The sequence below is a fragment of the Oryctolagus cuniculus genome, chromosome 5 (genome assembly GCF_051225735.1).
Source record: "Oryctolagus cuniculus isolate XC-2025 breed Fujian yellow rabbit chromosome 5, ASM5122573v1, whole genome shotgun sequence".
NCBI lineage: Eukaryota > Metazoa > Chordata > Mammalia > Lagomorpha > Leporidae > Oryctolagus > Oryctolagus cuniculus.
Genome location: NC_142871.1, coordinates 130,542,193 through 130,555,020, shown reverse-complemented (window position 1 = coordinate 130,555,020; position 12,828 = coordinate 130,542,193). Strand labels below are relative to the sequence as shown.

Genomic DNA, 12,828 nt, shown 5'->3' with positions numbered 1-12,828 from the left:
AAATAAATTGATTGAACTTTATACCCTCCAGCTTTGCCAGAAGTATTATGAGATTGCACAATTAAAAATAAGAGAAATTGCTTTATTTAAAAAACATGAGAAAACATGGAAAGAGAGAATTTAAAAATTGAAAACCCTTTAATCTCTGTAAATAGATTTCTCTTCCTCATCTTTATCATGAAATCCTAAATTTGGAAATCATTTAAACACAACATAACAACAGGTAAATTTTAAAGGTTTATTTATTTGAAAGGCAGAGTTACAGAGAGAGGTGGGGAGAGACAGAGATCTTCGTCTGCTGTTTCACTTCCCAAATGGCCACAATGAAACTAGGGCCGTGGAACCCCATCCAGGTCTCCCACATGGGTGGAAGGAGCGCAAGTACCTGGGGCATCTTCTGCTGCTTTCCCAGGCACATTGGCGGAGAGTTGGATTGGAAGTGGAACTGCTAGGCTGGAACCGGCACCGTATAGGATGCTGGCATGGCAAACAGCGACTTAAACTGCTATGCCACAATGTTGGCCCCAACAGGTAACTTTCAATATAGGTAATAAAGACAGATGTTTGGGGTGGGGAGGGAGGGTGGGAGGGAGGTCATCATGAGAGCATGAAGATGTTAGAGGGAGTGTTTCCAGGAGGCTGCTGGTGGTGGTGGACAGGGAAAGACTGCTAAGCATCTTTGAGAAGCTCATTAAGGCTCCTGCTGGTGAACTGAAGTGATGGCAGCTGTGTGATAGTTGTTGGTACTGCTTATCAGCCTGGTATTGGTGTACCAAGGAGGACATTTGAACTCATCCAGGACTGGGGTTTTGCTGGGCAAGTGATGAAGAGGATGGGTTTAAATAGGAAAGGAAGTGAAGAAAAGGAGTGGAGTGGATGAGTTAAAAAAGATGAAGCCAAAGACCAGAGCATTCAGAAGAGAGCCAGATGTTGGCAGGGTGCTTAGTGCCCAGGGGCAGATGGCTGCAGTGAGGAGGGGGCTGTGTGGCCAGAGGTGGTGGTTGTCAGCACAGCAGAGATTCCCACAACCTGTGGAGGAACAACAGGGAAGGACAAGGTCCCCAGGGTTGCACTTGGTTCCAGGAAGAGTGAGAATGGCCAACCACAGCCCCACACCAGAAGCAATAGTGGGAGGTCCGGGAGCAGGAATAGTGGGAGGTCTGGGAGGGAGGGGACAGGTGGGAGATTAGGTCAAGAGGAAGAAAGCATAAACTAGCCGAAGGAGAAGATGGGCCAGTGCAGGAAGTTGACATTTCAGAGACTGGGACGTGGTGGGCTTAGCTGACCCTAACCTTGCCACGAGGATTAGTCCCACTTCTTCAATGTGCACCCAGGCTTTGCTGGAGCAACCACATCCTGGATGCAATGACAGTTCAGAAAACACGTGTGTCTCGGGGGTTCCCGGAAGGAGTTGACACATCCAAATATTCCCCTTGTGCTCCAAGGCATTTTCCTTCCTACTTGTCAAACTTGTTCGTAAAATCCTGTGGGCCAGTGACTGTCAGTGATCTCGCTGACATAGCCTGGTGCACCGTAGAATCACCCGGGCGGCTTTCAGTACCCACCACTTCCTGGGCCCCAGCCTAATTATATCAGAATGCTTGGGGCCTCTAGAATGTACAATCCATTTTCCTAACAACTTCTCGTGTGTGAAGAACCTGCGCCTCACATCTCTGCTGCGTATTATGTGGTTAGCCAGCCGGCAGCATCAGCCTGATGGAAATGCAGAACGCCAGGCCCTACTTTGCTCACGTACTGAGTCAGAACCTGCGTTCTTTTTTAAAGTTTTATTTATTTATTTGAAATTCAGAGTTACACAGAGAGAGGAGAGAGAGAGAGAGAGAGGGAGAGAGAGAATCTTCTATCTGCTGGTTCACTCCCTAGTTGGCCACAATGGCTGGAGCTGTGCCGATCCAAAGCCAGCAGGGGCCCAAGCACTTGGGCCATCTTCTACTGCTTTCCCAGGCCACAGCAGAGAGCTGCATTGGAAGAGGAGCAGCCAGGACTCAAATTGGCACCCATACGGGATGCCGGCACTGCAGGCAGTAGCTTTACTTGCTACACCACAGCGCTGGCCCCAGAACCTGCATTCTAATAAGAGCTCCTTCTGCCAGGTGATTCCCATGAGCACTGATGTTTGAGAAGTACTGCCTTAAAACAATGCGGGTGCTTGGGTCTCTCCTCCAGAGATTCTGAGTTTATTAACCTGGATTCTGGCCTGGGAATTGGGAGGGTTTGGGGCTTTTTTTTTTTTTTTTCATGTATATATTTGAGAGGCAGAGGGAGAGAGAGGGAAAGAGAAAGCTCCCACTGTCTGGTTCACTCCCTGAAATGTCCACAACAGCCAGGATTGGACTGGACCAAAGGCAGGAGTAGGGAACTCAATCCAGGTCTCCCATGTGGGTGGCGAGGACCCCACTACTCAAGCTGTCACTTGCTGCCTCCCTGGACCTGCATTAGCAGGAAGCCGGAGTCAGAAGCACATCCAGGAATAGAACTTAGACACTCCAGTGTGGGATGTGGGAGTATTTTTGTGTTTTTGGTTTTTTTGAAGATACTTCTTCTAAAAGAAAAAAATGTATTTATTTGAAAGAAGTTTATGGAGAGAGAAAGACAGATCTTCCATCTGCTGGTTCACTCCCCAAATGGATGCAATGGCCAGAGCTGGGCCTGTTGGAAGCCAAGAGCTTCATCCAGGTCTTCCATGTGGGTGGCAGGGACCCACACACTTGGGTCATTTTCTGCTGCTTCCGTAGGCACATTAGCAGGGAGCGGGATTGAAAGTGGAGCAGCAGGGAGTCGAATTGGCACCCATATGGGTTGCTGGTGTCACAGGCAGCGGCTTTACCTGCTATGCCACTGCACTGGCCCTGGGATGTGAGAGTCTTAACCTTCAGGCCAAATGCCTGCCCCAGTTGGAGTTTTAAAAGCTTTCTAGGTAGTTCTTGTTTTCAGCAGTTTAAGGTCCCTGCCTTACAGCATCTAGCAAAGAATCAGGAAAGGTGCCTGAGGTATTTTAATTCAACTGGGTTGATCAACCTCATCTTTGTTTAATGATTTCTGACCTTTTATTTAACTCACTAATGAACTACATTTGCTTCCCATTTGGGGGAAAAACTGCCTGTCAGAAACTCATGGCAGGAACATCATTTCTCCTCATCTTCGAAAATGCTACTGGGACGCTTAGTAACTGATTAGACAGGAAATACTGCACAACCCAAGGCCTATTACGTAAGGACCGGTTCATTTATTAATGGAAAAAATTGGGGGCCTATTTTTGGTGTAGGACTCATTACAGAATACTAACCAACTGCTTATAAACGTGAGAAGAGCAACCTTCCTGATTAGCTATTTCTTTCATCTTCCCTAAGACCTTGTATGAAATGATATTTAAAGCACTCTTTGGTTTTTTTAAGCCAACTGATTGCACAAGTCAAACAACAGTAATTGGCTTGCTGAAATGTTGGATTACTACTATTATAGGAATTAACATGTAACAAGTATTACTTTAGACATGAGTTTCTAAAGTATAATCCCAGATTAAAAGTGAATATTTTTAAAGAAAAGAATAAGTTTGACAAGTGTTTTAAGAATTCATTATGCTTTATGAGCTTGAAGGGAAAAACATTTTTTAAGCATCTCATTTAGACCACCTGTAACTCTGAAGTTAAATAGTCAAATCAGCCATTCCTATGTGGGTGGTTAAGTCTTGTGAAGATTAGAAGGTTATTATTGACTTTCCCCAAGTTTTTATTTCCCCTTTCAGAGTCAAACAGCTGAATCACTTTCCCAACACTCTAAGAATTATGACAACTAAATTTGCAGCAAAGTAAAAGTACTGATTTTCAAGATTTTATAAGGAAAATGATATCAATCATCTTTTAAAATTCTACAAGCTTCAGAAAAAAAATTTATCCCATTAGACTTGATAAGATGGTCATTCGTTTTTTAAAAATCTGTAATGAACGATTCAGTGGATTCTCTGTCCTTTGAATGCTCTAAGTCATGTTCTTTGTAGGCAGCCAAAACAAAACTATCAAGGCTTGAAAAATATGTATCTTCCTCACACTGGCTGGCTGGAAATGACCCAGGCAATAGTTCTACCTTCCAGCCTCAGGCCTCAAATATAGTTCTTTAGCATTTTTCTTTCTTAAAAGCCCAAAATGACCTAAGTGTGTTTTAGATTCCACCTCCTGGCATATAATGAGTGCTTCCCATGTGCTAGAAGGCTTATTGTTGAATTCCAGTGGACAGCATCACACAAGATTCCCCAGTAGGGAGAAGCTAGGACATAGTCTCTCCTTGTCTGCATTTTCCAGTGCTCCCTCACTATGACTGGCATCTTTGAGGCAGGTGTCTTGCATAAGAGAGGGTTCAGCTCATTCTTCATCTGGCCCTAATGGCATTGTCCTGAGTGCCCTATGGAGGAAGGTTACATTTGCAATTTAGTTGGAATTCAAAATGTTATAGAAAAAAAATCACTGATTCAATGTGCCGTTGGGTGGTTAAGAGCAGGATTCATGCCTTGTTCATCATGACCCTGTAGATTCATAAATAGGTGATGAATTTGAAAATATCATAAAATAGGGTCAGTTTAATTCTGAGAACTCTACTTGGATATATAGTGTCTAATACACCACTTGGATGCACACTTAATGTTGAATGATGAAATGGCATTTCCATGAAGTGACTTAGACGGGAGAATTGGGTTCTAGCAGTGTGTTTACACACACACACACACACACACACACATTGACTGGCAGGTCCAAAATATGTTTTTTTACTAAAGCATAGGATACCCCAAATGGAAGTCAACATGATCATATACAGATCAAGTCGCCTCAAGGGACCTGACTTGGTGTACAGAGTGCAGTGACTGCCACCAGGCAACCCTCACTGTTTCCTGCCCCACCCTTTCCCCCTTAGCTAGCATCTTGTGACACCATCCTGTCCCACTATGTACTGTTGGGTTCATGAAACTAACTTTATGTGAGGATCTCCTTTAGGCATCCATCACTCAGCTACTCTGCTTGATTGAGTCACTTTTCTGTTGGATTAACACAAGGGCCCTTCTTCAGCACCCTGAATTCTGTTCTGTTGGGCATTCTGAGCAAGCTTCCATAGATGCAGATTCAACCATTCATTGTGCACTTGAAATACTTGTGACTTCCCACCTGCCACAGAATGCAGTCCAAACTCCGACCCAGAAAATTCTCTCCTCTACTTGTGTTCTAACCTCATGGGCCGTCGTTGCCTCCTCTCTGCCTAGCCCTCTGTGCCTGTGCACATGCTGTTCCTCTAACTGGAATTACCTCATTTGGCAACTTGGATGTATCTGTCAAGAGTCACCTTCAACTTCTTCTCAATGAAGTCTTGCCTGAACTCTTTTCCTGAGCGATAACCCTTTTCACACCTTTGTTCAGAACAGTACTGGGTTCATGTCCTGCCTCCCTGCACACTCCACTCTACAGAGCTCCTTGAATCCAGGTTCCATGGATGACATCTTTGTCTTTGTGGTCACCCCGCCCACAACCCCACCACAGCAGTGGCCAACACACTGTGGCTGGCACTCCAGAGAGACCTGACAAAGGAGTGAAAGGACAACCACGTGACTGCCTTCTCCAAGTGTCTAATCTAGTAATAGGGAGAACTTGAGAAGCCAGAAAAACAGCCAGGCCAGGGACTGGGATTTCCTTGGGGTCTTAGCTTGGTGCTTGTAATTATGCCTTGTAATTTCCCACTCCCAATCAAAAAGTACCACAGAGGTGTTGGTTGGTGAACGTGTTGATTCAGTGCTCAGAGTTCACTGATTGAGAAACAGCAGAGACACCCATGTCCCAAAGTTTGACTAGAGAGCCTCCTGATTTTCAGTGTTTGCATGGAGACCAAAACACAATGTACAGGTCACAGGTAAGTTTCCATAAGGTTCTGAAATCCATTTTGAGGGTTTTTTTCCTAACTTCAAATGCTACTCTCCAAGACTTCTCTTATTGAATTGGATGGCATCGTTTGCAAACATTAAGTTTAAAGAAAGGCCACAATATGCGGAACCACATATTATCTTAAATAACGATGTTATGCACATGAAAATATGTAGCTTTCCTTTCCGGGGTGATTGCTTTGTTTGATCAAATTGAAAGTCAAGTTTTCTATTTTGGCATTATGCCTTATTTCCTTAGACTAAATGAAATTGTTCCATTATAGCAAATAGAAGCTTGATAATGGTTTGATTCCAGTTTAATTGGAATGCTGTTCTTGGAATATTTCACCATTCCAGACTTATTCCTCAGTCCTGTGTTTTTAAATAGAGACCGAGCTGGGACTGGGTTCCAGCCCCTATGGGATTTGGAATCCCCAGAGAATTTCTAACCACGCCCAGTCTGGGGCAGGAAGGGTGCTGCTTGCCTGCTGTCAGTTAGTGAGAAGGGTTGGGTTCATCACAAGTCCCGGGAAATGAAACACTGAGAGAAAGATCCCCTCCTGGGGTTTGGTCTTAGCTCTTCTTGGGACCAGCCCAGGGTTTGGAGAGTGATGAGTGGGTCACACTTGAGATGGCTTCCTCCTTGTTTCAGAAGTGGACTGCACCAAGGCATTGAAACTGTTTCTCTCTTTTTGCTTAAGGCTTCCTCACGGCCATGAGGCAGGAAGTGACTCGTGCCCACAAAGGCTGGGCCCTGGACACTGTGACCATCAACAATGAAGTTCTGCGGCAGACCAAGGAGGAGATCACGTCACCCCCCGGGGTAGGTGCCACCGGGCAATAGCAGGGGCAGTTCTGGGGCCAGGGCGAAAGTTCAAAGTTCTGCTTAAAACTGATCTATGCATATCTTAGTGAAGCCCGTTTGTTTTGCATGGCTAACAGGAGCCCTCAATGCAGAGCCCCCTCCCTCTGCCATAGTAGGAGGCTAATGACAAAATCTGTGGTCCTAGGAACTCCCCCCAGTGCGTTTCTCTGTAATCACAAGTCACGCTTGTGTTTGCTAAAAAGGGTTTTCCACACATCCACAGCTACTGCTCTGGACTGCATACAGAATCAACCGTGGACAGCAGAGCAGGGCTGAAGGCAGCGGAGACTAACTGGGCCAGCAGCCTGGTTCCAGCGGCGCCCACCCTGGCCGTGGGAGTCTCAGTGGAAGGACACTGGGCCGGAGGAAGAGAGGGGTGCTGCCGGGAGTCACTGCTCAGCTCGGTGAGCTTGGGCAAGTTCTTTAACTTTCTTGAGACTCCACTTCTCCATCTATCAAAGGAGCGTGGTAGTTCAACCTCATAAAAGGAAGTTGTGACTATCTAAATGTGACCATGTAGGCTTGGTGCTGGACCCCACATGGACACTCATTAAATATTTTTTTAAAGATTTATTTATTTGAAAGGCAGAGTTAGAGGAACAGACAAGGACAGAGATCTTCCATCCACTGGTTCACTCCCCAGATGGCCACAACAGACAGGGCGGGGCCAGGCTGCGGTTAGGAGCCAGGAACTCCATCTTGGTCTCCCAGCTGGGTGGCAGGGGTGCAGGCGCCTGGACCATCCTCTGCAGCCTTCTCAGGTGCATTAGCAGGAAGCTGGATTGGAAGTGGAGCAGCCAGGACTTGAACCGGTGCTCTGAAATGGGATGCCAGTGATATGGCTTACCCCACTGTACTATGCCCTGACACTCAATAACTCTCAGTCCCCTTTCCCCTTTCTCTGTTTTCATCCCTTCATTTGTCACATATGAGGGCTGAATCGGATGACGTCCAAGTCCTGGCCAAGTTTCCTGCCACTTTATAACAAAGACCACCATTCCTTGAGTTCCCAGTCACGTGCTCCATTTCTGTCCAAGACCTCCCCAGGAGCTCCTTTAGCCTCCATATTTTCATCAATAATCTCTAAGGCACTTTGGGCCCTTTCTATCATACGCCTCACGATATGGAGTTCTACCCAGTGTGCAATTCCCAAGTCACTTCCCCATTCATAGCTATTCGTTACAGCAGCACCCTGCTTCCTGGTATCGGAATCTGTATTAGTTTCCTAAAGCTGTTGTAAGAGAATGTGGTGAAAACAGCAGAAACTTTCTCTCTCACAGTTGAGGAGGCTGAAAGTCAGAAATGACAGTCTTGGCAGGGCTCGCTTCCCCTGCAGGCTGAGGGAGAATCCTGCCCTGTGCCTCTCTCCTGGCTGCTGGTGCTCGCGGGCAGCTCTGGCACTGCGTGGTTCACAGACCCATCACTCTGTCCCTGCCTCCTTCTTCCCCATGTTAGCTCTGTGTGTCCGCTCCTCTTCTTACAAAAATAAGAGAGGGCTTCAACAACTTCATGAGCCATTCACAGTATCTTTTTTTTTTTTAAACTATTTTTGACTGAGAGGGAGCCAGAGAGCTCTCATCTTTTGGTTTGTTCCCCAAGTGCCCACAACGGCTGGGTATGGGAAAGGGCCAGAGCCAGGAGCCAGGAAGACAATCCAGGTCTCCCACTCCCAGGTGGTAGTGGCTCAGTTCCTGGAGCCATTGCTGCTGCCTCCCCAGGTCTGCACTGGCAGGAAGCCGGGGTAGGAGCTGGAGCTGGAATCAAACTTGGGCACGCCGATCTGGGACACAGGTGTCTTTACCACTAGGCTAAGCACCTGCTCCACATTATCTTCTAATCCTATTCCTTGGTGAACTCTCTGAAGGCCCCTCATATCAAACAAAGGGAACCACATGTCCTGGTTTCCTAAGACTGCCCGTGGTTTTATATCAAACCATGCGCCTCCATTTTTGGTTCAAAACCTTGTACTACTGGCTCACAGAGGGGATTCCAGAAAAACACTTGGCAACTAATGTCATTGTCTTTTATTAGAAGCTGCACTTCCTTCCCCTTAGCCAATCCTCATGGAAACGGAAAAATAGTCACCATCTTCTGCATATGTTTACGAGCTTGCATAGTTCATGGCGTCTCCCCAGTGGATCCTCCTCAGCCTTTCTCTTTTTTATTTCCAGAGAATGCATGTTCTGACTGCATGTTCTCCCCTCTGCCTGCGAGATAATGTCCAAACTCCCTGGTTTAGCATCCAGACTCTTCCATAGTCAAGTCCTGATTTACTTTATCACCACTGAAAGCTCTGCTAAATACAGTGGGTGGGCTCTCCCATCCCTAACTGCCTTTTAAAAAAAAAAAAAAAACAACCTTTTATTTAATAATTATAAATTTCAAAAGTACAGCTTTTGGATTACAGCGGCTTTTCCCCCCATAACCTCCCTCCCACCCGCAACCATCCCATCTCCCACTCCCTCTCCCATCCCATTCTTCATCAAGAATCATTTTCAGTTATCTTTATATACAGAAGATCAACTTACTATATACTTAGTAAAAATTCCAACAGTTTGCACCCACACAGATACACAAAGTATGAAGTACTGTTTGAGTACTAGTTTTACCATTAATTCTCACAGTACAACACATTAAGGACAGAGAGCCTACATGGGGAGCAAGTGCACAGTGATTCCTGTTGTTGATTTAACAACTGACACTCTTATTTATGACGTCAGTAATCACCCAAGGCTCTTGTCATGAGCTGCCAAGGCTATGGAAGCCTTTTGAGTCTACAAACTCCAACCTTATTTAGACAAGGCCAAAATCAAAGTGGAAGTTCTCTCCTCCCTTCAGTGAAAGGTACCTCCTTCTTTGAAAACCCATTCTTTCCACTGGGATCTCACACACATTTAGGTTGTTTGTTTGTTTGTTTATTTTTGCCACAGTGTCTTGGCTTTCCATGCCTGAGAAACTCTCATGGGCTTTTTAGCCAGATCCGAATGCCTTAAGGGCTGATTCTGAGGTCTGAGTGCTGTTTAGGGCATCTGCCATTCTGTGAGTCTGCTGTGTATCCCGATTCCCATGTTGGATCATTCTCTCCTTTTTAATTCTATCAATTAGTATTAGCAGACACTAGTCTTGTTTATGTGATCCCTTTGGCTCTTAATCCCATCATGATCAATTATGAACTGAAGCTGATCACTTGGACTAGTGAGATGGCATTGGTACATACCACCTTGATGGGATTGATTTGGAATCCCCTGGCACGTTTCTAGCTCTACCATTAGGGGTAAGTCCGAGTGCCAAACTGCCTTTCTTCATAGTATTGCTCCTGCCTGGCCATCCTGCCCTCTCCCCTCTGTCTTCCCAAACTCAGCCCAGCCTTCAGCATCCACTTCCAGGCACTCTCCTGCGCCCTGCAGCCCACTGTGACCATGCACCTGGGAAGTCATTGCATGTGTCCTCAGTTCTCCTGGGAACAGCCCCTGGAACACGGGTGGGCTGCCACTCAACTCAGTCTTCTTAAAACACTTCCCTGTGCATGCCAGGACCTTGGCAGCAGGGATGTGTTAGTCTCTTTGTGTTGCTGTGATGTCCAAGGAAAAAAGGTTTACTGGGCCCATGGTTCTCAAGGCTGGGGAGTTCCAGGGCAGGAGCCACTGTGATGAGGTCTCTGTTGCTGGGGGTCCCACAGCAGTGCAGTTGTCTGGGATTCCCACTAAGCCACCAACCCATTAACCTGTGCCCTCAGCGCCTCCTCCCACCTCACAGTGGGGTTAGAAGTTCAACGAGAATTTTGATGGGGATATCCAAACTGTAGCTGGTGGAGTGGGGTGCGGAATGGCCAGACCGCCCTTTCTTCTTCCCTCCCGAGTCCCCTTGCACTCGCTGCACCATTCCCGCCCCACCCCTGGGGTGGGGGAGGTGCTCTGACTCTCTGGCTGCAGCCAGCCTCACTTGTCCTGGTGACCGATGGAAAGCTGAGCCCCAGGCAGCCTGGCCAGTGCAGGCTGAGATCCCGCGTCACACCCACGCAAGCCCAACCTCTCCCAGGGTCTCCACCCCCACAGAGCAGACTGGGCACTGCGGCTACTTCTGCGCTTGCCCCAGCAGTCACCCGGCAGCCTCCTCCGGCACATTTCTGCAGGCTCAGAGCCCCGCCCCGCATGGCTGGGGAAGAGATGCCCAGGAGTGGGGGTGGTTGGAGAACAGGCGTATGCTCTCCTTCCCAACAGTCAGCCTTGACTACACGCTCGCTTTCCACGTGACTCTTCCAGGAAGGAGTATATATTTATGGGCTCTACCTGGACGGCGCAGCATGGGACCGACGGAACGGGAAGCTCACCGAGTCCACGCCCAAGGTGCTGTTCACGCAGCTGCCCGTGCTCCACATCTTCGCCATCATCCCCACGCAGCCCAGGGACGCCAAGCTGTATGTGTGTCCCATCTACAAGAAGCCCAGGCGGACGGATCTGACCTTCATCACCGTGGTGTATTTGCGAACTGTGTTGTCGCCAGATCACTGGATCCTGAGAGGAGTGGCCCTGCTGTGTGACATCAAGTAAGGTCATGTCCACGTGCAGAGGGTGCCCCCCACACTCGCAACTGCAGAGGCGGCCTGGGGTCGGCCACCCGCGGCTTTCCTCCCTGGTAATCACTCCCCCGCTCTTTGTAAATTAAAAAGCTGGCGTTCTACCATTGCTTGTGTGTTTCTTTCCCTCATATCAGTATTCCAAAAGATGATTTTAAATTAAAGCTTTTTATTCCAGAGAATCATCTTCCCTTATAATTACTTTAAAAAAAAAAGATGTATCTTCATGTTAGAACACTTTGTAAGGTTCTTTTTTTTTTTTAAAGATTTATTTAGGCAGAGTTACACTGTGTGTGTGTGTGTGTGTGTGAGAGAGAGAGAGAGAGAGAGAGAGAGAGAGAAAGAGAGAGAGAAGAGAGAGATCATTTAGACTCTGGTTCACTCCCCAAATGCCTGCAACAGCCAGCACTGGGCCAAGCTGAAGCCAGGAGCCAGGAACTTCTTCCAGGTCTCCCATGTGGGTGCAGGGGCTCAAGGACTTGGGCCATCTTCTGCTGCTTTCCCAGGCGCATTAGCAGGGAGCTGGAGTGGAAGTAGAGCAGCTGGGACTCCAATAGCACCCCTATGGGACACTATGCCACGCTGGCCCTGAAAGGTCTGAATTTTAAAACATCTAAAACATGGGTCCAGCGCTGTGGCATAGTAGGTTAAGCCTCCGCCTGTGGCACCTGCATCCCATATAAGCACCAGTTCTAGTCTGGGCTGCTCTTCTTCTGATCAGACTCTCTGCTATGGCCTGGGAAAGCAGAAGATGGCCCAAGTCCTTGGGCCCCTGAACCTATGTGGGAGACCCAGAAGAAGCTCCAGGTTCCTGGCTTCGGATCGGCACAGCTCTGGCTGTTGCGGCCATTTAAGGAGTGAACCAGCGGATGGAAGACCTTCCTCTCTGTCTCTCCTTCTCTCTGTCCGTAACTCTGTCTCTCAATAAGTAAAAACATTAAATAAAAAAGTTTAAAAAATCTAAAATAAAGTGTTTATATATTATATCCTTAAAGGAGCTCCGCAGGTGAAAACCTTTGCCTCAAACAGAAATCACTTTTCCCCTTGAATAAAATCCACCTGCGCATGCGTGCATGCTGATGCATGCTCGTGTACTAGAAAAATATATACTTGTGTGCTGGTGCGTGCTCTTTAGCCCCTTCCAAGTGGCTCACCCAGTGCTGGTGTGGTGCCCCTCTGCAGTCCAGCTGTGTGGTCTGCAGTTGTCTGAGACCGAAAGCCACCAGAAAGGCTGCTCCTGTCGTTTAAGTTGACTTACTGTTATTTCATTATGATTTTTCTCAGAGCTCTTGAGGCCCAAGGAACCCTGTCTCCAGCTCTTCCTCCTAACCCCAGCTCTACAGGAGAGAATGAAACACATTCCTAGGCAGCAAATGGAGAAGGAAAAACAAACTATCAAATGCAATTAGGTTCCATGCTGAATGTCTTCAAACGCAAAGTCTTTTAAAAGTGAAGCTATTTCTCACT

At 47.2% G+C, this 12,828-nt stretch overlaps 1 protein-coding gene across 3 annotated transcripts in view; it reads left to right on the top strand.

Moving 5' to 3' along the window:
* The window catches only part of DNAH8 (dynein axonemal heavy chain 8), a 336,932-nt gene extending 325,453 nt beyond the window's left edge, over window positions 1–11,479 (top strand). For all 3 annotated transcript variants that reach the window (XM_089333967.1, XM_089333968.1, XM_051854776.3), the window contains 2 exons: window positions 6,622–6,743; window positions 11,048–11,479. In XM_089333967.1, coding sequence (XP_089190093.1) covers window positions 6,622–6,743; window positions 11,048–11,335 — 410 coding nt within the window. In that variant the 3' untranslated portion in view covers window positions 11,336–11,479. The remainder of the gene's footprint in view (window positions 1–6,621; window positions 6,744–11,047) is intronic.
* The last annotated feature ends 1,349 nt before the right edge of the window (window positions 11,480–12,828 follow it).